This window comes from Podarcis tiliguerta, assembly GCF_965153285.1.
Source record: "Podarcis tiliguerta genome assembly, chromosome: 8".
Lineage (NCBI taxonomy): Eukaryota > Metazoa > Chordata > Lepidosauria > Squamata > Lacertidae > Podarcis > Podarcis tiliguerta.
Window position 1 is genome coordinate 3,055,937 of NC_139541.1, and position 27,747 is coordinate 3,083,683.

Below are 27,747 nucleotides of genomic sequence, written 5' to 3' on the forward strand. Positions count from 1 at the left end.
AAAGGCAGTGCAGGATAATGGTTGAGCCGGGACAGCAGCGTCCCAATCCCCAGCCAGCCTTGAGGCCCTCCTAACTCAAAGGGTTGGTGTAAGAACACGGCAGTCCCTTGTACGTCATCCTGAGCTCAATTATGAGTTAGGCAATCATGAGTTACTCAAGTTCAATTAATTAATGTTACTATGCTGCTCTTTCTCCTCCCTCTCCACCACGTTCGGAGGCAAATATTTCAAAAACTTGGAACGCCTGCTAGGACCCGGAGCTTAGAAGCCACACACTTACATTAAAACAAGGAGAACCTGCCAGCCTCCAGACTTTGCTGCGCTCCAACTCCCAGCAGCAGCCAGAACTTTTATAAAAACAGAACTTTTATAAAGCTCTAAATGATTCCTGTACTTCAAACACCTCAAGCCAATTAAAGCTGGCAGCAATCAAAATCAGTTTCAGTAAAACTTTTAATTCTAGATTTTCAATAATTCTCATAGGCTTTGAACACATTTTGAATCATTTTAAAGATAACAAATCTAACAAGAAGTGGCTTTTTATTAAATGTGAAGTTATCATATCACATGGAAAACTTCTCTCCCATCAGGATCTTCAAAACAACATATTTGTAAAGGTAAGGTAAAAGAACCTAGGACAGTTAAGACCAGTCAAATTTGACTAGGGTGCGGCGCTCATCTCCGTTTTCAGGCTGAGGGAGCTGGCATTTGTCCACAGACAGCTTTTCCAGGTCCTGTGGCCAACATGACTAAGCCACTTCTGGTGCATGGGACACTGACGAGTGCCAAAGCGCATGGAAACGTCTTTTACCTTCCCGCAAAGGCAGTACCTATTTACTCATGCTGGTATACTTTTGAACTGCTAGGTTGGCAGGAGCTGGGACAAAGCAACGGGAGCTCACCCCATTGCGTGGATTTGAACTATCGGCAAGCCCAAGAGGCTTAGTGGTTTAGACCACAGCAGCACCCACATCCTTTTATAAAGATGCATATTCAGTTGCTTAAAATACAGAAGTTAATCACTTTTTTAAAAAGTTTACGTAGATGCCACCCTGCGGAACATTTGTATTTGAATTTCTGTTGGGTAACATGTTGCCATACCTTTTGAGTACAGTATTTTACAATTAGGTCAATTGGGGGTGGTAGTGTGAGAACAAACAAATCTAAAATACTTGGATGCGAGATGCTACCATCCTCTCTGGGGCATAGATTTTGCTCTGAACATGTGTACCTTGTGAGAGAACTTGAGTTGGCCAAGGCAAGACAGTCAAAATAACTTCAGTCAATATACCACTCTATGTAATTGCTCTCATTTTGCAAAGCCACAGGCACCCAGATCTTAGTGCAAGAAAATCCACAAGAACTCTACTCTGTAACAAAGTATTTCATTCTTGTCTTGGCAAATTCAGGACCACTTCTATCCCCATCCTTTCCATGTCAGCTGAGAAGCCATGACATACTCTATACCTCTCCCACCTCCTGGAGTCAAAATTTGGACTGTATGTCCATAATAGCAAAGACATTTGTTTTGTGATTATCTGTCGATCTGCAGCTATAGAGACATTCTCTTGGTAGTGTGTATATTGGAGTTTTCACAGGTAGTTCCACAGCTTTAAAACTGCCTTCGTCCAGAGATCCAAGTGCCCTCCAGTAGTGATGCAAGACCCCTACATATATCACTAGCCTTCATAGATGAGAGAGACTAGAAATTCTAATTCTGGAGTCATGCATTAGCCTTAGAAGCAACCAAGTTCAAGACAAGTTGGCTAAGGAACAATTCGCACTAAAGGACAGTAGTATAATGGTTTTGACAGCAAAGAAAAAAAAAAAGCTTTTTAAGATGCACATGCAAGGCAGTGGCCTTTGGTGACTGACAGACAGCTTATATACAAGCAAACAATAGGCAGGTTTGGTTAATGCTTTCTAATGGTGTGTGGGTGAACAGGATTGCCCAGTTATGTGGTAATTTCTCTCAGCCATAGTATAAACACCCAAAAGAAAAGACTATTTACATCCTTATTTTATTTTTGGTAGAAAAGGGTATTCAGGATTTTACAGATGGATTTAATCAACAGTGCTTCATGAATGTTGTTCAAGGTCTAAAAATGATCACAGTAACCAAGTACACATGGAAACCAGTTTTGGTCAAGTCCCCTCTGTGGAAACAAGCTGAATGGAGCCACCTCCATACTGGAGATAAGTCAAACTCCCTTTGGCACATGGAGGTGCTGCCAGTGTTGCTTTCCCTTCTCAGGGCCAGAAAAAGAGAAGACTGCAAGAGTGACCAGCAAAATATCCCCGAGACCAACCACTGATCTCTTCGATAGCCAAAGATTAGAGATTAGGTGGAGATAGTAAAATTATGCATACTATTTACAGCCAAACTCTTTTCTCATATGCAGCAGTGGGGAGGGGGAGGAGAGAGGGGGAAGGGACAGTCTCTGCTCACACCACATACAAAAGGAGCTACAGAGTCAACTCTGTTGACATGTGGAAGGCCCTCTTCTGGTAAAGAGAGTGAGCAATAACAAGAAGAGAACACAAAATGAGAATGCACCAGTGGCACATTCATCATTCACTGGACTGGAGCTGAATGAAAACCACTCTTTGTCTAATCTCCTACAAACTGCTTTTTAAAGACAGACTTCTTTCAAATTCTACAATTTAGTCGCATTTCTCTATCTTTTGAAGGACACAGAGAAGGAAGCACATTATCAGAATCCAATTATAGCCCCCATTTTCAAGTGATTAGGATAACACAAAGGAATCACTCCTCACTGTGATGTTTAACATTTCATACTTGTAGCAGGAAAATCTCAGCTACACTGCACATTACTTTTGCATGAACCAGTTCTAGACAGAGAGAAGTTAGCAGACTGAAATCAGATAGACATCTGAAAGACAGGAGTGTCCTCAGGATATAGCTTCAGCATATACTGAATGGCAACCTGTTTCATGGAAGTTTCACTGTTGAATCTCTTGTCTTCCTAAGTTAAAGCAGGTCTTGCTTTTAGTTTTCCAAAGTGCCATCCCCTTATTTTTATTTTAAACTGAAACAGGCATCTCTTTCATCCACTCCCTCCCATCTTTTCAGTTCAACATAACATCCCACCTAGTCATCAAAAAAGAGCTGCAGTGAGTAGGTCAAGTTCCTGGCTTATTCAAAGCAATTTTAGTTCAAAGCACTACAATACACAAAGAAAAAGGGGATGTCAGTCATTACACAGAGCATCATGCACCATCTTGCATCACTGCCTGCAACTATCAGGAATATCTCTGCCTCTCAGTTAAACAGTGGCTTAAGTTGGAAGAACTGCCTTTTGGGCTAGAGAGCTTAAAAACCAGAAGTAAATATAGTTTCAATTAAAATAGATTTAAAAATTAAAATCAAGCCTAGGATCAGATTTTGCATATAGTCTTGTGATACACAAATAGGTGCCAATACTATTTCTCCAAAACTGGGACATGAGTGTGCACAGAGGTATGTACACATGTGCCAACACAAACACACACACCAGGGCCAACTGGAATGATAACCCTTTAAAAGGTGCTGTTCCTTTACCTCAAAAGGTAGCCCAGTCCATCCAGGAGATATTTAGTAGTGGCAACATCCCGGAGGTGGCTCTGCCAAGTTTTGTTGGTCCTCCCCCCCACCCTTCCCAATGCCTGTGGAGGAATGGGGGCTACGAGAACAGCAAATAAAGTGCAAAATGTTTCTCTTAAGTAGCATGAGGCAGAATGTGGGAGAGGAAGAAGCAATGGTGGCAGCAAGCTTACCATGCCTTTCAGAGAGCACATGAATCAACCCAAATGTGTCACCTCCCCACAAACCAGTGCATAGAGAAGGATTCCCACCTTCTGATGTGCTAAATGAAGAACATCTTTGCCCCCAGGTGTGAATATCAGTGAGAGTCACATTCCCCCCAAAGAGGCAGCGCCTCGGAGTGCAGGTGGATGAACAGTGCAGGACTGCTGAACTCACGACCACAAGTGTGCATACTAGTGTGAAAGATCTTATCACAATGCAAAAAAAACTGTGGACCCCTCCCCCCTCTTCCCAAACACTTAAGTCAAGCTTGCACATGCCATCTCTTTCACATACAAGGCAAGACCTCTCCTGGAGTAGCTGTGCTTTGCCTCTCTGTACAGGAGGACACCCAAGTGACTGCAAGTAGCTGGACTGCCTGGGTCGAGTCTGTTGAGTCACAAAAAAGCACAAACCTATAGCTGGGTCACACCAGTCAGTTCATTGAGTCACTTGCTGTACGAAATGCAAGGGGCTGGGAAAGAAAAATCACCCATAGGGCTGCTTTGGAAGTCACAGCATGAGCAAAGCTTCAGTTTGCAGCTCCAAAGTGAGTTCTCTTCCTGGCTGGGAGGTCATAAAAGTGAGTGAACCACCTGGGAAAGAAAAGCACCAGTGAGTGGCTCCAGGCAAGGGAATGCAGTCCCAAGTGATTGTGTGCAGTTAGGATCTGCAGCTGGGCTACAAGAAAGCCTTCTTTCCCCCAGCCCAGTCGTTCAGTGGTAGCATTATGGTGTATATGCTGGAGGTGGCTGGAACTGGTTGATCACTTCGTATTCTGCTGGATAAGGTTCATTCTCTTCCATCTCGGAGAGGAGCTCCAATGCCTGCTCTTCCTCTTCAGTTGGGTAATGGCGCAGTAGGTTGGCAGCTGTGGCAAGGATGGAGGCCCCACCAGCTCCAGCCACCAGGTAAAAGCTAACGGCAAAGGTAACATACACTTGTGAGCCATGGTACTTTTTGTGCTGCTGCTGCTGCGCAAGGATGAGCTCCGAGGCCCAATAACAAAACCCGATCACAGTGGCACACTGCAGCACTGAGGGCAGAAGCAAGAGAAAAGAATTAGAAACTGTTCCCCAGATTCGAGATTTAGGTATTTTTATCACAAGCATTGCTCAGTGGAATTCGTTTGGCTCTAATGCGACTTCTTAAAAGCTTGTGGATATGGGTAATGTAGCACATAATCCTAGAATGGTAACACATTTACATTTGACTAATTTGAATTTGTGGATGTGCATTTTCTTGTTTCTATGCACAGACATGGAGATTTAAAGATGCAAGCTATTTATCAGACTCCACCATGGCTGAGCATGTTCTCGTTTCTCAGCCCCACCCTCTTGCCTGATGTCAGAGGACATCAATGGAGCTTTGCCTAGTTAGTGAGGTTTGAAGAACAACTTCAGGGAAGACAAAAGGACGACAAAAGAAAACAAAGTAGGTCTCACAAACCTGAGGTCTGCCCAGCCCTGGCCTAAGTAATGCATGCACAACATCTGAGATTTTTCTGCGCAAAATTCCTAAGTCCCAAACCAAAGAACCCAAGGTAAAACTCAAGGCAAAACAAGGTATTTAATTGCTACAACTGTTCTAATATTTTTATTACTATTTATATAGTCTTCAATGTACATACCACTGTATAGAGTAATATAAGCAGAAGGCAGGTCACAGGAATCATAGCATTGTAGAGTTGGAAGGAACCCCAAGGGTCATCTAGTCCAACCCCCTGCAATGCAGGAATCTCAGCTAAAGCACCTATAAGAGGTGACTATCCAACCTCAGCTTAAAAACCTCCAAAGGAGAGTCTACTGCCTTCAGGGGGAGTCTGGTCCACTTTTGAACAGCTCTTACTGTCATAACGTTCTTCCAGGTGTTTAGTCAGAATCTCCTTTTTTGTAACTTGAAGCCATTGGTTCAGGTCCTACCCTCTGGAGCGGGAGAAAACAGGCTTGCTCCATCTTCCATTGGGCAGCCCTTTAGATATTACCAATATGCTTCTTAAATTATGGCACCTAGAACCAGACACAGTACTCCAGATGTGGTCTGATGACAGAATATAGCATTACTATTACTTCCCATGAGCTGGACACTATACTTCCATTGATGCGGCCTAGAATACCATTAGCGCCTTTTTTCTGCATCTCATGGTTGACTCATGTTAAGCTTGTCGTCTACTAAGACCCCTAGATCCTTATCACATGTACTACTGACAAGCCAAGTGTCCCCTAACGTATATTTGTGCAGCTGGTTATTCTTGCCCAAGTATCAGTAAAGGTAAAGGGACCCCTGACCATTAGGTCCAGGCGTGACCAACTCTGGGGTTGTGGTGCTCATCTCGCTTTACTGGCCGAGGGAGCTGGCGTACAGCATGACTACAGCATGTGGCCAGCATGACTATGCCGTTTCTGGCGAACCAGAGCAGCGCACAGAAACGCCGTTTACCTTCCCAACTGAGCGGTACCTATTTATCTACTTGCTCTTTGACGTGCTTTCGAACTGCTAGGGTGGCAGGATGCCCAAGTATAGAACCTTGCATTTGTCCCTACTAAAATTTATTTTGTTAGTTTTGGCCCATTCTCCTATCCGTTAAGGCCATCTTGAATCCCTGTGTATTCTTCTTGACATAGGAATGGGTAGCAGAGGGAGAATGTGCAGATGAAATTGTGTTTTGGTTCGGTTAAAAGGCAAGAGGTTCATAGAAAAGGAGGGTTTGGATAAGGAGAGAGGTGGCACTCCAAAGGAACCAGCCTAGAATACAATTTAGCAGCCACATGGGTCTAGAGAAATTGCAGAGGCCATGAGTAAACTATGAACCAACCACATGGGCAGCCCCTTTTTGAACCATGGCTTGCAAGCATAAGCTTCAGGTGCCCAACACAGTAAACGGAGCAGATCAATCCCCTTTAACATTACCTGTGAGGATGTGGGCAAATGCGTAACGTCGTGTGATCTTCAGTGCAGGATGCTTTGGTCCAAACACATCCAACAGGAAAGCTGAAAGGCTGCATATGATTCCCAAGAAGCAGAAGGCAGCAATAACCCGAAGCAGCAACACTGTCTGGGGGTTCATGCAGTACTCTGTGGGGGGGGGGAGAGAGAGAGAATTCAAAGTTAGATTTCACACATGTAATTTATTATTCCTAAGACGAGCTGCTTCCTGGAGCATTCTGAGAATTAAACATATTAGTCTGTAGCTGTGCCAGGATTTACGTGGTACTTGGCATTCTTTCCACGTTATCTACACAATATAAATTCTGCATCTATGATGGGCTAGGCAGAAGTGAGGCTGTTCTTGTCCATGCAGCTTAAATCAGTTTTGCATTTGTTAGCTGAAGATGATGAATTGCCAATGGCATGCTGAAGACAAAAATAAAAGTTGTCACCATTTTAATGAAGTATTATAATATTGCTGGATCACGTTCTATGTGCCATGCTGATCAAACTGCTTGACACCTCTGTCATAAGAGCACGGATGTGAAAATATTGTAGTCTGATGTGGGCTTTAAACAAAGACAAACCTTTTCTTCTGTGGATAAAAAGGAACCTCTCTCTTCCAGACTCACCAAGGGTTATTGCCAAAAGTCATTGTGCAAGCTGAATAACCTCTGCTCATGGAACATAATTTGCCCTCATACTCCAAATCCCCCCCCCCCCAAATCAGCTCTGATGCTTCCCTCAACCCTTTGGATCAGATTTGGAGTAGTGAAGGTAGTCATAGGGAAAATAAGGGAAAGTTTAATTGTGGAAGCAGTATTAGTTCTACTCTGTGATGACTTCATTTAATGGATGCAACCACAAAACAAAGGACAAACAAGCCTTATCTGGTCTTATTTAATGGCTGTGTAGTCCAGCACATATTTGATAAATGAGACAGCTTTTTCCTTGAACACATCACTGACATATCAGTCCCCTTTGTTTGAAATGGGAATTGTGCCCAACCTCCCAGGGTTCTGTGGGAAAAGACTATTATATAGCACTTTTAATATCCAGTCACTTTACAAGTAGCATATTGGTTATGCGAGAGCACATTTTGCACAATACCATCAGAAACAGACCACATTTTACAGAAATAAAAGTACTGGGATATCATCCAGTCATTTATAAAAGCCTTCACAAAAAACACAATGCACTTTTCAAGCTATATTCCACAACCTTGAGGATCACAGATGTTCTTTCTTGCTTTAAATAAAAAGCATTTTGAGAGAATCCAACGACAGAGGAGATGCACTACAGAAATTTACAGAAATCTTACAATTTTGGATCGGCTACATTAATAGCAAATAAAATGAACTTGGGGAACTTGCTGCTCTAAAATCACATTATTTGCCATTGGCACAAGCAGAGTTACTCTAGTATAGGTTTGTTGCAAGATTTCATCATAGACTGCTTCTAACTGGATTCCAGCAGGATGTCTCAGGTTTTTTCCAGCTTCCCCCATGGTTGGGAACTTCTTTCTAGGCTTGCATTGATTTGATAATGTTGATCACCTAATATTTCAGCCATTCTTACCCACAAAAGGACTTACTTTAGTCCAAAAGCCTCGTACATTCTATTTCCTCAAGGACATTTTCTATAAGTTTAACAATGGTTTTTCTTGTTGCTTTTGCAGTTTACAAGATTGCTGCGTGTTCTCTAAAACATGGGAAGGGAATACCCAACCAAAATAACTTGATCCAAAATATACAAAGAGGTGGAGATCAAGCTAGGTTAGGAGGCAGGAGGGTGCTGGGTGTTACTTGGGCTTGAACAGGTTGTGGTAGCCATGTTCAATTCTTGACTGTCTGAAAAACTGACATTCTCCCCCAATGCCATCATTTAAAACTCATTCCAAAACTCACGTTTGCCATACTGCATGGAGTGGGGAGAAGGGAGCTGCTGTTTAGAAGTAAACAAAAAGCCTCCTGGGCTCTGAAACTCATTTCACAGTACAGTAGGCCAGCCACTTATGGTTCTGGGGGTATGTGCGCCAAGGCAAAATCATCCAAAGTTGGGAATCCCTGAACTGTCCCGCTACCACAAGGGGCTCTGAGACTGTTGCAGAAAGGCCCTGGGAAGCTCCCAGGGCCCTCCTGGGATCTTTGAAGAGCCTGGTAAGCAAGGAAAACCCGATGGGTGCACGGGGGGGGTCAGTGAGTGAAAATACACGGAGGAGAGAATTGAGCGCACTCTATTTATTTCTCCCCACCCACATAATGTTATGTTCATGTAAGCAAAGTGAGTGCAAGTTGTGGGCTTACCATACAATGGATTCTGGCCTAATTCACACACATCTTAAAATAATCTTTTGGTCACCTGCAATGCCTGCTTATCCAAACAAGAGCCTTCTATTGCTCTGGAAAGGATAATCACTCAGATTCATTCTAGCTTATACAGTGGTACCTCAGGTTAAGTACTTAATTCGTTCCGGGGGTCCATACTTAACCTGAAACTGTTCTTAACCTGAAGAACCACTTTAGCTAATCGAGCCTCCTGCTGCTGCCGTGCCGCCGGAGCACAATTTCTGTTCTCATCCTGAAGCAAAGTTCTTAACCCAAGGTAATATTTCTGGGTTAGTGGAGTCTGTAACCTGAAGCGTATGTAACCTGAAGGGTATGTAACCCGAGCTACCACTGTATTGGGCTAGAATAACTACTTGTCTGGGCAGCAAGGGTCACTTCCAGGTGACATGGCAAGGGAGCGTTTGTCAACTGGGAGAGAGCTGATTCCCTTTTCTTTAAAGCTACTAATCTAACAAAAAAGACAAACGTGTGGGAGGGCAGGCAAGGAGGAATTTTCATGGACTAGTTGCTTTTGCAGACCTCTTTGTAAGGGTCTTTAAAACTGAACCCACAGTGCTTTATCTTCTTAAATGTGAAAACTGAAAAGTCCTGAGAAGTGTAGTTATTTCCATTTTATTAAAATTTAAAATAAAATTTAAAAAAACATTAAGTTCCCCACATTTTCCATCCTTTCTGCAAAGAGCTAGAAACAATTAAAAAAAATGAAACAGGGATTCTGAGATTTCTAAAGGAGCCCAGAAACTACCTAGACTTTCTTCAACATCTGTTGGATGCAGATCCTCCCAAGACAACAGGCTGTTTTAGGGCAGCTTCTTCATTAAAATGAGCACCATAAAAAACAGTTTAGTAAGATATACTGTGCTTTGTTTCAGATCAATTCATTTGCATCTAGTGCAGCAGCCACATAATCTAATATCAAAGGCATATTTACTTGGAACCGGATGTATAAAGCTAAATACCAGAAAACCAGCAATTCCAGAATGAATCAGCCTCATTTGAATATGAACTCAAATTCCTCTTGCTCCCATTAAGGGGACTATGGCATGTATCAACTGTTCATAGCAGGGACATAGTGGGGGGGGGACGACAGTTTGGGGGAGGGGGCGCTGCTCACGATGCCCTCCTCAAACCAGCCCTGCGTGGCTTTGTCAGGGTGGCATGAGAAGGACCCCAGCCTCAGCGAAAGGCTGTTATGTCCTTCTCATGTGCCCTCCCCAAGCAGCTTTGTGAGGAGCATTTCCATGGCGCTCTGGCCATCAGAGTGACGCCTGACACAGTGGACTCCATTTGCCCTCAGGGAGGGTGTGTAAAAAGGATGCAACAGCCATGTGCCCTTCAATCCAGATTGAAGTCTAGGATCATTCGGCCCTTCCTGAGCGCTCCAGGGCGCCTTGGGATCATGCTCTACTGCTGGTTCATAGTGCACTGCAAAGTAACAAAGTTAAAAAGGTAAAAGGTGCAAACGCGGGTGGTGCTGTGGTCTAAACGACTGAGCCTCTTGGGTTTGCCAATTGGAAGTTCGGAGGTTCAAATCTGCACGGCGGTGGTGAGCTCCTGTTGCTCTGCCCCAGCTTCTGCCAACCTAGCAGTTCGAAAACACACCAGTGCAAGTAGATAAATAGGTACCGAAGTGATGTTTCCATGTGTTCTGGCACCTGTCACAGTGTCCCGTTGTGCCAGAAGCGGCTTAGTCATGCTGGCCACATGACCCGGAAAGCTGTCTGTGGACAAACACCGCTTCCCTCAGCCTGAAGCAAAATGAGCGCCACACCCAATAGTCACCTTTACCTTTTTACCTTCACCGCAAAGCAACTGATATAAAAAAGCAAACAAATAAGCCCAGATCCAAAGGGCTTACAATCTAAACACTGAGAGTGGCGTAGACAAAGGGAGGGGAGAAAGGAGAGAGGCATACTCTACAAGGGATGAATAAGAGTCACTGCAATTATTCACACAAAGGCTTCATTTCAGTTGGGTATGAGAGGGTTTAAGTAACATGCATCATGGAAACCTTGGGTTTCATGGAGATTATGGAAAAAAGACAGGTGGTACAATATATGTTATATATAGGCAAGCCCACATGTATCAGGGTCCTCCTTCCACTGATTCCCCACATCCCTGTTGCCCAGGCATAGGCAAACTCGGCCCTCCAGATGTTTGGGGACTACAACTCCCATCATCCCTGACCACTGGTCCTGGTAGCTAGGGATGATGGGAGTTGTAGTCGCAAAACATCCGGAGGGCAGAGTTTGCCTATGCCTGCTGTTGCCCAACTAACTAGCCAGAATAGCTGAGAGATACTGCTCAGCTATTTCTGTGCTAATCAGCTGGGTGGCAGAAAGGTGCATGATGGCATCTCCTCACCGCTGATGGTGAGATGAGGTGTGGGTGAAAAAGAGAGGGGTGGAAGGGATGCCTGACCCACAGGCCACATGTGCCTTCAACCCACCATCTATGATTGCATGGTAGGTGCCATTGGAAGCAAAGAGGTTGCCTGGCCCTGTAGATGTTCTGGAATTTTCAGGCATAGTAGGCAGTGTGAGTAAATGAAATAAATTGCTTTGGCAGCTGTAGAACAGGAGCAGCAAAGATAACTAACCAAGGTCCTCAAAGGCACCTATTTTAACAGTAGGAAGCTACTTTGCCTGCTGGAAGAGAGCTGTTGGGACACAGCCAATTGCTGGGTTGAATGTTAACCACACACATGGTTGTAAAAAAAGCTATCATAATTGTTTGGTTACTGGCAAGGTTTGCAAACTCAGTTAGGTTTCTTCTTATATGCTTAATGCCTGGTCTGACCTTGCCCTCTCCAGAACATAAGCATCACATTAAGTTACAGGGGAAAGGCCATTGCAGGTGGTAAGAGGGAGGAAAAGGAATTATTGAAGAAACAAGTTTTTTGAGCCCGCAAGAAGTTGCAGATTGCATTCTTTTTAGGAGTAACAAGCTTCTTGCCATTTATGGCCAAAGCTGGGAATATGAAATTGCATGGGATGTATGTTGCAAGATCCAGCCAGAACTTAAATAACATATTTATGATTTAAGTGCATGTCTAACTTTTGTAAACCACTTTGAGGTTTGTTTGTATTTACAATCAAGTGGCATATAAATTTTATGCAATAACTTTATCCCACTGCAATGAATGGAACATTGGCAGTTAAATTTTGACAAGATTAGTGCTCAAAAACACTGAACATTTAAAATATAACAAAATTGATACAAAGAATCCTTTTGACAGCACTTAGTTCTACAAAAAGACAACTTTGGCTGCAGTCCTGTTTAGCTGTAAGTAAGCTCCTCTGACAACATTGGGATTTACATCTGAGTAAACATGCAAACAAGAATGCACAAACTGTAGGGTAGGGGGGGCAGCAGGTTTCATTGCCACAGGGACCTATCCCTCCATAACTTCTGGGTTGGTAAATATTTAATAAGGAGAACCATGAAACAAGAACCAACTCTTCTACAGGCAGTTGATTATTATATGACACCAGAAATCACACACACAAAATTCACCTTGGTGAGCACAAGATTACACTGAACAGCTACTGCGTGAACCAACCTACACCAATTTTTGTTTAAAGAATGCACACTATACACAATGAACTCTCACCTTTAAGTAAATCCGGGTCTACATATCCCAGCACATCAGCAACTCCCAGCTCCTGGCGAGAACAAGTGCCCCCATGAATCCGTAGCCAAGCAGGCTCTGCTAGTGCAGTACACAGGGCAGTTATTGAGAGGGCACCAGGCAATGCAGAAGCCAGGCTCCTTTCCGGCTGCTTTGGCAAGGCACTCCCATCCTGGCCTCTTCGCCTGCGCCCACTGGGCAACACCGAGCCACTTGGGGTGTACATGGATCCTCTTTCTGAGATTAGGCCAAATAAATCCAATGAAACACACTATGCACAGAAGCCCTTGGGATCTTCTGGAATGGGTGAGTGGCCAATGACTTTAGGCACCAGTCAGGGGGAGCAGACTCACAGAAGGCTGCAGGCAGAACAGAGCACCAGATGAAGTGTCTCTTCTGCACTCAGAAGAACCTGAAAAAGACAAACAGATCAAGCCTTGTAAATAGTCTCTCACCTGTGGCAAGTTAAGGGCTGCCTCAAGGTGACCAAGTCTGACCAACGTTTCTTCCTTTTTTGGTACAAGTGAACAGACTCACTGATTTCTATGGAGATTCCCATGGTTAAGCAGATGAAATACAGCAGTTTCCCTGAACCCCGCAAGCACACAATGTCAAGAAACCTGGGTTTAAAAAGTGGTCATTCTCAGGCCAAAGGAGATTAGGGCCAGAGTTCCTTGCTAATGAGTCCTTTTAATAAAAGAACTTCAGTAAAACTATAAGTACTATCATGTATAATAGACTCATTATGTTCCAAGATTAAATTGCACAAAAGCAGTGTTTTTAAGAGAACTTATTGAGGCTCCCATTTTATACTTCATACAACAATACTAGCAAACCAAATCAACCTGTCAAATGGCAATGGCCTTTTCAGCATTTGTAAAACCAATGAGTTGGTCATGGATATTAGACATTCCTGTAATGATGTATGAATGTATGGCTTGAAATGAGGAGCAGCAGTAGCCCCCCCCCCATAGCATTTCTTTATTTTTAGGCAAGTGGATTTGTGCCTTTGTTATGCATATGCATCTCAACCAACTAAATTGCTTCTAAACAACAGTGAAGCCAGTTAGTGTTCCAAGGGTGCTCCACTGAGACAGAGTATAAATGGAACACGTATCTTGCATATTATCCCACTGAACACTTTCAAAAAACCGTTTGTAGATTTCAGCTGGCTGGAGATAATCAAACATGGCGTATAAAAGAGCTGAGAGACAAAGGGACCCTCTCTTGTACTTTTGTCAAAATGGCACCTTTGTTTATCTACACATACACACACACAACTTTTAAGCAGAACAATTAGTGCCTTTGACACAGCCACACTGTGTTGTTCATTTAATTATTGCAAGTCCAATGAATGCATCACACAAGAGCCATTCAGGTTGTGTGAGGTCAGAGGATATTAGGCACATCTAAGTATTTTGGAATAAAGGATAAAGGGAAATTATCACTCAAACCATCACAGCTCAAGCAGCTGAGTCCATTTAACAGATTCCACAGAAACCATTCAGTTTACTTAATAATATTAGACATTTACCTGATTAAATGGTAACCAAGTCAAAGTGACATAAGTAACTATGTATTCTTTCTGCTTTACCTTCCTCTGTTTATCCTCTCATTTGACATAAGGAACCCTGTACATGCTTTCACCAGCCAAAAAAGGAACAAAGATGCCTTTTTTAGTTTGGTTTGCTCCCACTGCTCCCTCCAAATCCCCTTTCCTTTTGTGTTGTATCTTTTAAATTGTAATCCTGAGACCAGGGACCATCTTAATGAGCATTATAGCCTTCTTCAGGAACTTGTATTTTGCTGAGGAGCGAGGTACACATACTTCAAGTACACATATAACTTGGAAACAACCCTGCCCTCACCTTTCTTAAACTGCTCACTCTCTGAACAACGAAAAGTACCTTAAAGACTTAACAAGTTTGCTACAGAGGAAGCTTTCACGGATTGGGCACAGCTGGCAAACTTCAGTCTTGTGGAATCTCATTTATTTTTCCTTAGAACCCCAAGACTCACCACCCGGAGTCAGGGGCTAAGGGTTGTCGCCAACGCTAGGTCCGTGGAAAACAATGAGCTTGAGTTACTCGTGCGCTCTGATTTCAGTGGGTCTACTCTTGAGCAGGACTAGCATTGACTACAACCCACAGAACGAAGGAATCCTACGGTCAGGGATTTGTTTTGGGTAGTAGAACTCAACTCGGACATCTTTTTTAACGTCAGGAAAACATCCACTCGCGGCTCCCCCCCCCCCCCCCATTTCAGTGAGTGGCGAAGAGGAGGCGTGATTTTGTTGCCGTTATCAAAACACATCGGAAGCCGGAAATCCAGGCCCCTGGACTTGCGACCCTCCCGGGGAGCCCGATCCACCTTCCACCCACCCCTGGGCCCTCCTTCGCACCCCAGAGAGGGCGCTCTCCCTCGGATCCTGCCCCCCGGGGGCCCCTCGGAGACACAAAGGGGCGCCGCCCTGACCTGGCGGGTCGGACGCCCCCACTCACCGCTCGGCTCCCTTCCCGGGCGCTGAGCCCCGTCGGGCCTGGCGTTCCTTCCAAGGCCGCGGCACTCCGCGGGGGCCGGCGCCTTCCTCCTCCTCCTCCTCCTCCTCCGAGCCCGACGACAGCCCAACCCCCCCGCTGCCACCAAACAACAGCCGCCGGCCACTTCCGCTTCCGGCCGGCCGCGCGCACGACGTCACGGCGCCAGAGGCGGGAGGAGGGGCGGGCGCCTCCTGAAAAGGAGAAGAAGGCGGCGAAATACTGAAGCAGATTAAAATTCACCTCAGCATTTCTCAGCCCTGACTTGTTGGTGTTGTTCTTGACTTTCTCTTGTATTTATCTTTGGGTAAAGCGCTTTGAGGGGTTATTTTTTTTCTTTTTCCTTCAAGTAAGTAAATAAATAAATAAAACAACTTTGTTCCTTTGAAAGTTGCAGGAGGGCCAGTTCAGGAACTGAGTAAAGAGATGCGCTCCATCTTTCCTTCCTTGTGTTGCGTGTGTGTCTCACACACACACATTCTTTCTCGCCTCACACTGGCTCGCAAAGCATGCTGGGAATCGTAGTTTCCGCGTGGGGTCGTCACTTCCGCTCCGGAGGGGGGGCGATACTCGCGGCGAGGGCGTGGGCTCCAGGGGGCGCTGTGGCGGGAGCGGCGCTGCCCGCGTTGCCCTGCGCACCTGCGCCTAGAAGTGCCCTGTGGGAAGTGCGGAGGAAGCGCGGAGGCAGGTAGGAGGCAGCAGCGGCGCTGGGTGGCTTCCTCGGGCTGCTGAGGGAAGGTTTGCCGGAGCTGGAGGTACACGGTTCTTCTCCCCCTTTAATTCCCACAACAACCCTGTGAGGTGGGCCGGCCCGAAGTCACACCCAGTGGGCGTCATGGCTAACGAGGGGGAAGAGTTGGACGCTGCTCTCCCAGGTCCCAGCCCAGGCATAGGCAGATGTTTTGGGACTACAACTCCCATCATCCCTAGCTAGCAGGGCCAGTGGTCAGGGATGATGGGAGTTGTAGTCCCCAAACATCTGGAGGGCCGAGTTTCCCTATGCCTGTCCTAGCCCGACACTCCACTCTGGCTCTCTCATCCAGCTACCAGACTAGACTTGCAGCAAGAGTCCTTTACTACCATTTGTCTCTTTTCTTTTATGACCAAGAAATACAGCTGATAGAACTTCCTAGTCCAGAGGCAGAATACCTTGCATAGCAAACTGCACAAGTAAAATAAAAGAGAAGAGCCGCTGCTCTCAGAGGCGTCTGCTTAGCTGCTACAGGAAGTGAGATGCTATGCTAAGTTGAGCCTTGCTTTGGCCAAGAAGGAGAAGTGCGGCGTAGGAATAGATAGATATGGCTGCATATACGTGATAGCTGTGAATGAACTGTTGTGTACAGAGGCTGTGGAAACAGGTGATGCTGGGAGTGATCAGTAAGGTTTGGTTTTTGGTCCTGATCTGATGCCCCACTTTGTGGCTCCCTGGAAGCACTGGCTGAGCACTTTGGGAAAAAGGATGCCAGACTCGGTGGGATCTCACTGTGAGCCAGCAAGGTTCGCACACAAACACATACACAAATCTTTTTTCGCTAGCTCCTGTGGTTTTGGATGTAGCTCGAAGTGTGTATTTTCCTTGGCCCCCACCCCACCCTCTCCAGTGGCTTGATTCTATAAATGTTGACTGCATCTAACGGTCTGCTAAGAAGTCCATTATTTGGATAAATAATGCAATAGGAATTGGGGTTTATTTCTGGCATGTTCTTAGGTACTGCACACTATATTTAGCTATGGAAAAAATAAACTCATAAAATTGTAGAGTTAGAAGTGACCCTGGTTATCACCTACTCCAATCTCCTGTGATACAGGAATCACTGCTAACAGGTTACGTACCAGATCAAACCAGAGAAATGTAATGTTTAATTGTGTGATATATTTCTTCTTCAATTTGAATATACTTTCCCTTTCTTTTTGAATGACATTCTCAACAAATGTTTTACCAGGCCTTAATTCAAATTATAAGGTCCGTATAGTAAAAACTATGGTTTTCCCAGTAGTGATGTATGGAAGTGAGAGCTGGACCATAAAGAAGGCTGATCGCTGAAGAATTGACACTTTTGAATTATGGTGCTGGAGGAAACTCTTGAGAGTCCCATAGACTGCAAGAAGATCAAACCTCTCCACTCTGAAGGAAATCAGCCCCGAGTGCTCACTGGAAGGACAGATCGTGAAGCTGAGGCTCCAATACTTCGGCCACCTCATGAGAAGAGAAGACTCCCTGGAAAAGACCCTGATGCTGGGAAAGATGGAGGGCACAAGGAGAAGGGGACGACAGAGGACGAGATGGTTAGACAGTGTTCTCGAAGCTACAAACATGAATCTGACCAAACTGCAGGTGGCAGTGGAGGACAGGAGTGCCTGGCGTGCTATGGTCCATGGGGTCACGAAGAGTCGGCCACGACTGAACGACTAAACAACAAAATTCAAATTATGTAGCTTCTGAGAGCCACATAAAACTAACCCTCTACAGCAGTGTTCCCAATTGGTGGTCCACCTAATCCACCCAGGAGGTCTGTGGCACATACCCATCAACTGTCTGGAACATCTCAATTTGGGGTGCCCTCCTCTCCCACAGGTTATGCATCCCAGTTTGCATTGGGACATGCTGGAGGGTATGGTGGCGCCATTCACGTAACAAAAACTCCCACAGAGATATCAACAATTCCAAAGGCTTGGCTTTTAGAAAACGGGATCCTCAGTACTTAGCTACAGGCTTGTGGCCCTTGTCCTCCTGTGATCACAGAGTCAAACAGAAACCTACATATGTCACATTTCTTTCCTTGTCTGCAAACACACAGTTCTGTAGTGTACCAGTTACCAAACTTTCTGCCCCTCCCCACAAGGACCACTTGAAACTCGCTGATGATGTTAGTGGACTACTTTAATGATTTTTCTGCCCATTGTAGCAATTGTAATGCACTGTGCTAGATACTGTATACTTTTAAATTGCATTTTTATTGATTGTTCTATTGCACTGTAGTTTATATTCCATAGAATTCAAATCATAATGCAACAAAAGAAATAAAAGAAGCAATAACAATATATATTACTATTGAATGAAGACATGATGTGACCCACTGGAGTGAAGGTTGCAGAACACAGTTTTAAAACACTTGCATAATGCAAAAGGCATGTGGGCTGCATGCCTGGAGGATTTTCATTACACACCTTGATAAAATAAAAGCTTTATTCTGCAGTCGCAAATCAATATGTTAGAATTCTGTGCACTCTTGTTCAGGAGATGCCTGAATTGCAAGTTTTTAAATCATTCTTCTTTTTTGTTGGTCTCATTCTTTGCTGCTTCATAGGTTCTGCAGGGACTGTTTGGTGTTACGATGAAGGATTCCCTGACACTTTTGTCTCGCATCCCAGCACACCCAGATTCCCGATGCTGGTTTCTCGCTTGGAACCCTACAGGGAGTCTTTTAGCTTCCTGTGGTGGGGACCGTAGCATTCGAATATGGGGGAAAGAAGGTGAGCTAGTCTGCCAGTTTGGACTGCAATCCTAACATAACTTACTTCACCTCAGTGGGACTGAGTAGACGTGGTTCAGATTGTTCTCCTTGTTGTCACTCCTTGAAAGCAGGGGGAGAGAAACAGGCAACCAAGCCTTTGGTCAAGAGTGTTCATTGTGCAGTTAGGAGAAGCAGTGCACTCTGGATTCCTGCTGCATCTTATGCTGGGAGGGTAGAGAGAGACTTGTGATATGTGACCCACCTATAGATGAAAGACAGGTGTCAGGAATCTTTGGACCTCCTATCCCTTGGCCATTGGCCATGAATTTCTGTCATCCCATATCAGTGCCTAGGCCTGCTTAAGACAGCTATGACAGAAAAGAGTGTGCCAGTGCCAAAGGGGAGTTGAGTGGGTAGGACTTTATTAGATCTCTTTCCCCATGATGCTTTTTAACTCGGGTGGTGATTTTTCTGGGTAGTATCCCAGTGTAAAGCTGAACCAGGTAAACACCTCTCTAACTTGGTTTATGTAGTGACCTCTGAGGTGCCAGGAGGAGGGAGAAGGACTCTCCAGTGGACCCAGAGATGTGTCACATCTCCTAATTGGCTTTCTCTCTTGGCAGGTGATACCTGGGTGTGCAAGTCTGTTCTGGGTGAGGGACACCAGAGAACTATCCGCAAGGTGGCCTGGTCCCCCTGTGGGAACTACCTGGCTTCTGCCAGTTTTGATGCTACCACCTGCATTTGGAAGAAGAACCATGAGGATTTTGAGGTGTCTTGAATCTCCCTTTTGGTTTTGTTGCTGCTGCTGCTGCTTTTCTTATGCTTTTCAGTTGATTAAAATCTATCACAATTGAATACATACACATATGCAAACTCATAACACATAGCCAGAAACCTTCAGATCTTGCTGGACTCCAGCTTCTGTCAGCCAGCCTGCCTTACCAATGCTCATAGATAGTGGGATTTGTAATCCAACACTGTCTGGAGGCACCATTTCTGCTGCCTCCAGCAATAGGAAATGTTTGTTGTGTTTTCAGGTGTCTCATCCTGCCACATTGTCAGGTTTTCACACAGTTTCCTGGTTACCCTTCTCATATCCCCACCCCTTTTCTCTTTGCAGTGTGCAGCCACTCTGGAGGGCCATGAGAATGAGGTGAAGTCTGTGTCATGGGCACCATCTGGCAGCCTTCTGGCCACTTGCAGCCGAGACAAAACTGTCTGGGTTTGGGAAGGTGAGAGCCGCAAAAGTGTTTTGAGAGGATGGAGCTGGGGCAAAAGGAATTGGGATTTTCACTGTGTGCGAATATACTTGATGCATGATGGTTGGAGCACAGACATGGGAGGGAATCATAGAATTGCAGAGTTGGAGATGACCCCAAGGCTCATCTAGTCAAACACCTTACAGTGCAGAAATCACTGCTGAGAAGTGCCTTGTTTCTTAAACTGTTCCCCTACATCCACCCCCCCCTTCTGTGCTGCAGTGGACGAAGAGGATGAATACGAGTGCATGAGTGTCTTGAATTCCCACACGCAGGATGTCAAGCATGTTGTCTGGCATCCCAACCAAGAGGTGAGTGTTCACGTCCTGTATGGTGGACAGCTGATATCCTTGGGGCGTGCTGTCTTGGAGACCTAACAAATGGCTGGTCTCTAACCAGGGCAGTGTTTCTATAGCCCCGTCATAAACTGTAAACATTTATATTTCTGTCCTTCCTGCCCCCTCCCATTGAAGCCTTATAGCCCTCCTAATCGAACAAGAATACCCTTGTGTTGCAGTTTTTGCACTCAGTTGCTGCAGCCTCCTGATGCTAATGGGGTGTGTGGACTGGAGTATTCATTTCAACATGGGCATTTGAAGTAAGACAGGAATGACATGGCTGAACCATAAAACTGCATCCAGGGAATTGTAATGAGTAAGGAGGAACAGTAAGGAGTAAGGGAATTGAAGGAGCAGTAAGGGAATTGTAATGAGTAAGGAGAAGCAGTTTGGGCTTCCCAAATCAGACAGTGGGAAGATGGTCATCCCCACCAACCAACGGTGGATTAGACCTTTGTGCAAGGAGCCCTGTCCCCTCAGGGCCTGGCTGGTAGGGGGAAGAAGACTCCTCAGGAGCCGGTCCTTCCAAGGGCTGACCCAGCACATTTTGCTGCCTGGGGCAAAGGATCAAATGAGGTTGGCATTCAGCCTTTATTTCCTTGACGTCTGATGGGAGGGCATTCCACTGGGCGGGCGCCACTACCGAAAAGGCCCTCTGCCTGGTTCCCTGTAACCTCACTTCTTGCAGTGAGGGAACCGCTAGGAGGCCCTCAGAGCTGGACCTCAGTGTCTGGGCCAAGGCCATTTAAGGCTTTAAAGGTCAGCACCAACACTTGGAATTGTGCTCGAAAATGTACAGGGAGCCAATGTAGATCTTTCAGCAAGGGCTGAAAGGCTGCAGTGTTTGCTTCACCCACTCTGAAGCAGGGATGCAGGCAAAGGGCTCTTCATCACCCTCCTTGGTGTGACCACCAGCAGTGGGGCTTTGTCATCTTCACAGCTTAGGTCTCTATTCCTGTTTCTTGGAAGTTTCTGCTTCTCTCTAGATCTGTTTCTCCTGGAAACTACTGCAGGATCCTTGATATCTTTGTTGCCCTAGGGCAAGGATTGCCAAAGTGGTTTGCCCCCCACCCACCCCCCCATGTTGCTCAGCTGCAACTCTCATCCTCCATGACCAGTGGCTGTTCTGACTGGGATTGATGGGCATGGGAGTCCAACATCACCTAGAAGAGAAGGCACAACACTAGCTACCCATGCCCTAAGTGCTGTAAACGTGCTTTTGGCTTTAAAATAAATTCCGGGGTTATCAGGAAGCTGAGCTTTGTGCCTTACACAACATTCTGCATTCCCCTCCATGCTCTCATTGAACAGCCTTGCTTTCAGTTTTGCCCCAGAGGTGTTTTGTTCCAACACTTACCTGTGATTTTTCCTTTCCACTGCCAGCTATTGGCATCAGCGAGTTACGATGACACTGTGAAATTGTACCGGGAGGAAGAGGACGACTGGGTGTGTTTTACCACCCTAGAGGGGCATGAGTCTACGGTGTGGAGCCTGGCCTTTGACCACAGTGGGGAGCGCCTGGCCTCCTGCAGCGATGACAAGACAGTGCGCATTTGGCGCCAGTATAAGCCGGGCAATGAGCAAGGTCAGTGGCATTTGCAAAGATGGAATGGATCTGTTCAAGGAATTGGATCTGCCTAGTTTTCCAAGGGCCATGGCAGCTAAGATTTGAAGTTTTTGTTGCTGGGACAGCTGAGCCACCCTAAGGAATTGGCTTCTGTAGGGTCTGAAGAGCTGTTACTGGTGGCAGTGTAGAAGTGCAGCCTCTCTTGGGCTTTCCACTGCTGTTTTTTCATTAGGTCAAGGATGCTGTTTGACTCTGCCTCCCATTACCCGCAGTCAGAATAGCCAGTATTATTTTTCCCTACATTACATATGGGGAACCTGGGGCTGAGAGAGCGTTTATTCCTGCCTAAGACTCAATGAGTTCGTGATAGAGGTGATGTTTGAACATGTGTGTGTGTTCATGTTCAAATTTACAGCTCAGAATCTTAGCCACTGTGTTATATTACCTCTCCATGCAGATTCTCTGAATACGGACACACACATACACAATTTTGTATTCTTTCATCTTCTTTAACTTTTAGTGTTTTTGATCGTGGAGATGCCTGAAGCATGGAAGAGTTATCTGAAAAGGGGGTTTGGGTAGGGAAGGCAAGTGTCTCAGCTCTTATCACTGAACCCTTGTTGAGTAAAAACTGTAGTGGGAGGGGAGGCGTGAACCCTATTCTGCCCAATCACATGAGAGAGTGCAGTTAAGTGTGTCAGGATCTCCTTGCTCCAGGATGTAAATGGGGAACTTCACAGCTTCTGCATCCAGTGGTGACACTGTTTCCTTCCATACTCTTTAGTTTCTGAAGTGAAAAAGCATTGGTGGGGTCTGTAGAGCTTCAGGTTGCCTCTCTTTGCAAGAAGCTTTTGGCCTATGAAGCACAGCAGACAGGCTCAGCCTAAGGAGTTGTTTGTGTGTTGCAGGTGTCATCTGCAATGGCACAGATCCTACCTGGAAATGCATCTGCACCCTTTCTGGCTTCCACACAAGAACCATCTACGACGTGGCATGGTGAGTGTGCACGGTAGGGGAGAAGTCTTGTGTAGCAGCTTGCAAGTCATTCTGGGGACCAATCAATCTGTTCCAGTCAAGTGGTAAAGCTTTTCCTGTGATTGTATCACTCCGTGTGATAGGGCACAGGACCTTTGCACAGATCACCAGTTTGTTCAGGCCCATAGTCCATTCTTTTCGTTTCATCCTCTGCAGGTGCCAGCTAACGGGAGCTTTAGCCACGGCTTGTGGAGATGATGCCATCAGAATATTTGAGGAGGAGCTGCACTCAGACCCCCACCAGCCCACTTTCACCCTTACTGTCCACATGGCCCGGGCTCACTCCCAGGATGTGAACTGTGTGGCCTGGAACCCGAAGGAGCCTGGGCTGCTGGCTTCATGCAGCGATGATGGAGAGATGGCATTTTGGAAATACCAGCGCCCCGAGGTCTGCTGAGTGTCCAAATTTCCCAGCTCCCTCTGACAAGTTCTAGTAGTGTAACTGTGACACACCTGTGGGCAGCAAGCTGGACTGCATCCCCTCTGTAAAGGCAATTAAAAAGGTGGTATCATGTAACCTTGTTATGAAGTACCTCCCCCCTTTCCGCAAGAGCTGCTGTGCCAGAGCTAACACCTAGTGGGGGCAGCAGAGGGCAGCTGGGTCTTCTGCAAAGCTTCATGTTGTTGACCAAACAGGGTCTTGTCTTGCAGCTGGGTAGAAAATACCCAAACTACATAGGCTGGGTTTTCTTAGCTTCATGACTCCTTTAAAACAAAGCCAGGGTTGCCTGCAGAAAGACTGGCCTGCTGATTAGGCGTTTCTTACCAGTTGGGAAGCAACAGGCTTTGTAACTGATGGTTTTGTACTAAAATGTGGCTGTATAAGATGTAGGTTTGGATTGGGAGGTGGTGCTGCAGAGGGAGAAGAGCCGTTCTGAGCAAATGAGCTTGTGACACATGTAAAATTTATTTTGACCAAGTGCTATTGTATGTCTGCTGCTATCTCTAAATGGGCGTTTATGTTAAAAATGCAATGAAGACTTTGCCATGCCAACTACTTATTTGACATACAGGGATCACCATCCAACTTCTTAGAAAAGTGCTGTTCAGCTATCAGAAATTAGTTGGCAATTTGCCCGGCTGATTCCAAAAATGAAAATGCCAACATAGCTCAGCAAAGATGGGTTGAGTTGTTCTTGTCAGTTCATTTCCCCCCTCATTATAAAATATGTGGGAGTTTCCTCATGGGAAAGGTATCTTTGTCTCATCCGTGTCAAATCCTTCAACATGTGAGGCAGGGATAGGTTGTTTCACAAAAAATTCTGCATGAATTGCAACCTCAGAAGGCAGAGGGGGGAGGCAAGGAGCCCTGGTTGAAATGATTTCCAAACTTCCTCTATATGGTACTGTCTTTTGGGTTCTTGTAAGCACTTCAAGATGGTGGTGCTCGTAGCTCTCCCCATTTTATCCACAAAGCAACCTTGTGATGTTGGTTAAGCTGAGACACAGTGACTAAAGCCCATGTCACCTAGTGACCTTCATGACCAAGGTGGTCTTTGAATTCTGCTCTGTCCAAGACTCTCTAATAACCACTACATCGTGCTGACTCTCCCTGGACACATTTGTTAGGGCTGATGAAAGTTGGGTTCCATCACTATCTGGAAGGCTGGAACGAGGTAACACAAAGCAATTGTTTCCAAGGAGATAGTTGTGTTAGTCTGTTGCAGCACAAAACAAATTGGAAAGTCAACTAATTGCAGAGACAAGTATATTAGTTTTGCATGAAGAAACACATGTATTGATTCTGCCAGCAAGGTAATATTAGATGCCTACACTAGAGAGCAGAGACATAGCCACAGATGGCTGTTTCATATTCCCCAATCAGGATAACTATCTTGCTCATGCTAGGGCATCTTAATTAGCTTCCTGAACCCGAGATAGCGAGATAGGATCCTGATTACAAGCCAGAAAAGCAAGTGTCAAAGACATACTTCAAACCGGGGCTAGGACAATGGGACAGCCCAAAAGACTGCGTGTGGAAAAGGTAAAAATACATGCAGAGAAAGTCTAGGACTGGGTAGTCAACCCTTTTATACCTACCGCCCACTAATGCATCTTTCTTGATGATAAAATTTCCTTACCATACAAAGCCCATTGAAGTTGGAAAATGTCCCCGGATTCATTGAAAAAAATTTGGTAACCTTACCCTACCACCCACCAGAATCCTGAAACGCCCACTAGTGGGCGGTAGGAACCAGGTTGACAACCCCTGGTCTAGGAACTAGTTCCCTCTCCACAAGAAAAGTAGCAAGGAGGTTGTTCCTAAATATCTTTATTTGGGAAAACAAGTAGGAACACAGCAGAACTAACTGAGTCCACTCACATAAAAATACTGTGCACAAAACTTTTTGAGTTGCTCAGTTAAAAAAAACAAAACAGGAAGGGCAGAGGTAATTTCTCGAATGCCAGTTGAAAGTGAACAGATACAGTCAAGTATGGAGCAACCTAACTCTCCAGCCAGCAGGAAGCAGAAGTTCACAAATGTCTCTAGAAGCAGATATTGTGGACATCCCATTCCATGGAGGCTCAGAACTGCACTCATACAAGACAGAAGGTGAAGGCCCAGCTCAATCAGTATCGCTGTCACTCTCCGCCTCCTTCACATCCACACTGAACTTGTACTCCTGGTCGCAGCCCATGTAGGCATCACTCATGAAATAGAGGGTGTAGTTGTGAGTCCCAGTGGCTGGTGCCACAAAGTCCAGTTTCACCTAAAAGGAGAAAGAGCATGAACTGGGGTGTGAAGGGTTTGCTCCACAAGGAAGAGATGGGGTGAGAAGCAAGCTCAGAGGAATGGGGCTCCATGCACACCCTGTGCTGAGAGCTGGGCAGGAAGGAAGTGGAGAGGTCGCCCTCTGATATGAGGGTATAGACATTGATATGACCTGCCTAGCAGAGCAAGTGGGAGAAACAACCTATTCCAGGATTCCCACCTCCTTGCAGGGGGCCTTTGCAGACCACTCTTCATTTTGAAGATTCAGATTTTCTGTCAATCAGTGACAGTTATGATAAGCAGGACTGTGAGTATTCTGCAATTTAACAGAATGCAGGAAACACAAGGAAATTGGCATTGGGCTTAAGCTGCTGCTTCTAGCAAGTCTACCCTCCCTCTCACTCTTACTGCATTGGGTGGCACTTGTGGCCCTCCAAATGTTGCTGAACTACCTCCCATCAGCCCATGGGAGTTGCAATTCAGCAACAGGTGTCCCCACCCCTGCCTTACTGCAAAGCCATGTTTTAAAGTGTGTGTACAAGGCCTGCTAGAATCCCAGAAGCTGCAGGAGATGGGTTTTCAGCCCAATCAAGGATCAGCAAACCCCAATTTGCACGTGCTACATAGATCACATAATGCACTTGGATTTCCTGGGGCCAGGAGGAGTCCAGACCCTTGAGCATAAGCACAATTTTATTTTCAGTAATCCCAAACTTATCTTGTATTCTAAAAAAAATGTTGAGGCCAGTAATACCAGGACATGGTCAATAAAGCCAACAAAAATCAGAGTGCTGCAAGGTGTGTCAAGCTGTCCATTTGGGAGGAGTATGAGTTAGCTAAAGATCCCACCTCCAACATCCCACACACTACCCATCCTCCTTCACCACCCCCAGCTCCAGCCTGAACAGAATTCAGGTGTGCTTATATAATAAGAGATGCACAGCATGGACTGTTCCTGTGATCCAAAATACAGGTTTATGGGGTGGGGGGTTAGAGGTTGCATCTTAGTCAAAGCTCTCTCCTGACATGATTGCAAGAATAGAGCAGGCCTCTCTGGGGGTGGGGGGTGGGGGGTGGGGTAGTTTTACTGTGCCGTCCACTATGTCCCTTCTTGCTGCTTCAGCAGGTTTTCTGAGCTGCTCAATTTTTCTGTTTGCAGCTAAGAGGCAGAAAATAATCTCAATTGTTTTACATGAGTGCCTGGATCCCTGTTACGCTGCAACTTGTGGGAGGCCAAAGGAGCCACATAAGGCTCTTCTAGAGGTGAAATGAGATCATCGTGGTTGTTCCCAGATCACTCACCTTAGCCTTCTGCTGCAGCGTCAGTCTCTTGATGGAGATAAGACTGTTGGATTTGGAGTCTCCAATCACTACCCACCAGCCTTCCTCGCGTTTCTGCAGATGAGAGGGGGAAGGTGAGGAAGACGACTTGTGACACCCTCCCTGCCCCTCTGCATCACAACCCTGTAGGTTCCAGCCCCATCCTACCCTGTGCCTCGCACAAGTGGGCCCAGCTGGACGGCATCAAGCACAGGCTGGGCAGGACTCAACATACCTGCGGGAAGAGGGGCGCAATCACTGGTCCAGTGACTTCTTCCTCTCGCTCCAGCTGCACCAGCACCACCACTGGCCCTCCGCTGAAGAAACAAACCAGATTAGACACACACACCTGGAACAATGTGCTAAGGGGGAGCATGCAAAGGTTGCTAACTGGCCTGCAAGCGGCAACGTGCATAGAAGCCCATTTGGCAGCAAATCACATGGCAAAATCATGGTCTACAGTGAAAAATCAACCACAGCCGCTTTCGTTTTGAAAACGGAGGAAGCCTTTGTTATTTTGAAGGAAACCCTCTGAAAGGGCACAAAAAATGAAGAATACTGCCCCCCCCCCCCAGCTAAGTAACAAGAACTGCTTGGTCAAATTTACATCTTCTGGCTTTATTTTTCATTGCTATGCTCCATTACCTGCGAATACCATCCTTTTCCACCACTTCATAGGAAAGCTCAATGTTAGGGTAGCGGTTACAGAAGCGGGCCACATCAGCAATTTGGGTATCAGAGAGTTGCAGCAGGGCGTTGCGGTCTTCGTCCTCCATTTCCATGATGTCGAATACACTCTCCACTCCCT

General features: G+C 45.8%; 3 protein-coding genes across 7 annotated transcripts in view; 1 reads left to right on the plus strand and 2 right to left on the minus strand.

The window, feature by feature from the left end:
* Nucleotides 1-2,002: 2,002 nt before the first annotated feature.
* On the minus strand, nucleotides 2,003-15,760 carry TMEM127 (transmembrane protein 127). Of its 3 annotated transcripts, none has more exons than XM_083454335.1 (4): nucleotides 15,493-15,760; nucleotides 12,695-13,124; nucleotides 6,716-6,880; nucleotides 2,003-4,841 (listed from the first exon to the last, which is right to left on the minus strand). In XM_083454335.1, exons 2-4 carry the CDS (start codon nucleotides 12,936-12,938, stop codon nucleotides 4,534-4,536), a joined length of 717 nt encoding a protein of 238 aa, XP_083310461.1. In that variant the 5' UTR covers nucleotides 12,939-13,124; nucleotides 15,493-15,760; the 3' UTR covers nucleotides 2,003-4,533. The 3 variants fall into 3 exon arrangements, with proteins under 3 accessions (XP_083310461.1, XP_083310460.1, XP_083310459.1); XM_083454334.1 differs by lacking the exon at nucleotides 15,493-15,760 and adding an exon at nucleotides 15,188-15,380; XM_083454333.1 differs by lacking the exon at nucleotides 15,493-15,760 and adding an exon at nucleotides 15,214-15,363.
* CIAO1 (cytosolic iron-sulfur assembly component 1) lies at nucleotides 15,409-23,886 on the plus strand. Of its 3 annotated transcripts, none has more exons than XM_083454217.1 (8): nucleotides 15,409-15,598; nucleotides 18,558-18,723; nucleotides 19,328-19,476; nucleotides 19,828-19,939; nucleotides 20,189-20,277; nucleotides 21,688-21,889; nucleotides 22,780-22,867; nucleotides 23,063-23,886. In XM_083454217.1, exons 2-8 carry the CDS (start codon nucleotides 18,585-18,587, stop codon nucleotides 23,301-23,303), a joined length of 1,020 nt encoding a protein of 339 aa, XP_083310343.1. In that variant the 5' UTR covers nucleotides 15,409-15,598; nucleotides 18,558-18,584; the 3' UTR covers nucleotides 23,304-23,886. The 3 variants fall into 3 exon arrangements, with proteins under 3 accessions (XP_083310343.1, XP_083310342.1, XP_083310341.1); XM_083454216.1 differs by having other exon boundaries at nucleotides 15,499-15,516; XM_083454215.1 differs by lacking the exon at nucleotides 15,409-15,598 and adding an exon at nucleotides 15,834-15,937.
* A 1,276-nt stretch (nucleotides 23,887-25,162) lies between these two features.
* The window catches only part of SNRNP200 (small nuclear ribonucleoprotein U5 subunit 200), a 46,067-nt gene continuing 43,482 nt past the window's right edge, over nucleotides 25,163-27,747 (minus strand). Inside the window, exons 42-45 of the mRNA XM_083453559.1 lie at nucleotides 27,585-27,745; nucleotides 27,175-27,256; nucleotides 26,922-27,014; nucleotides 25,163-25,617 (exon numbers count right to left, since the gene is read on the minus strand). Of these exons, the coding sequence (XP_083309685.1) occupies nucleotides 25,474-25,617; nucleotides 26,922-27,014; nucleotides 27,175-27,256; nucleotides 27,585-27,745 (480 nt within the window). The 3' untranslated portion in view covers nucleotides 25,163-25,473. The remainder of the gene's footprint in view (nucleotides 25,618-26,921; nucleotides 27,015-27,174; nucleotides 27,257-27,584; nucleotides 27,746-27,747) is intronic.

Bases quoted from the DNA above. Each gene is read 5' to 3' on its own strand.
- TMEM127 (XM_083454335.1), bottom strand. From the start codon at position 12,938: ATGTACACCCCAAGTGGCTCGGTGTTGCCCAGTGGGCGCAGGCGAAGA. The intron at 6,881-12,694 runs GTGAGAGTTCAT...CCCCCCCCACAG, and splicing joins AGACCCGGATTTACTTAAAG to AGTACTGCATGAACCCCCAG. The intron at 4,842-6,715 runs GTAATGTTAAAG...TTCTGCCCTCAG, and splicing joins ATTTGCCCACATCCTCACAG to TGCTGCAGTGTGCCACTGTG.
- CIAO1 (XM_083454217.1), top strand. From the start codon at position 18,585: ATGAAGGATTCCCTGACACTTTTGTCTCGCATCCCAGCACACCCAGAT. The intron at 20,278-21,687 runs GTGAGTGTTCAC...TTCCACTGCCAG, and splicing joins TCTGGCATCCCAACCAAGAG to CTATTGGCATCAGCGAGTTA. The intron at 22,868-23,062 runs GTGAGTGTGCAC...CATCCTCTGCAG, and splicing joins ACCATCTACGACGTGGCATG to GTGCCAGCTAACGGGAGCTT.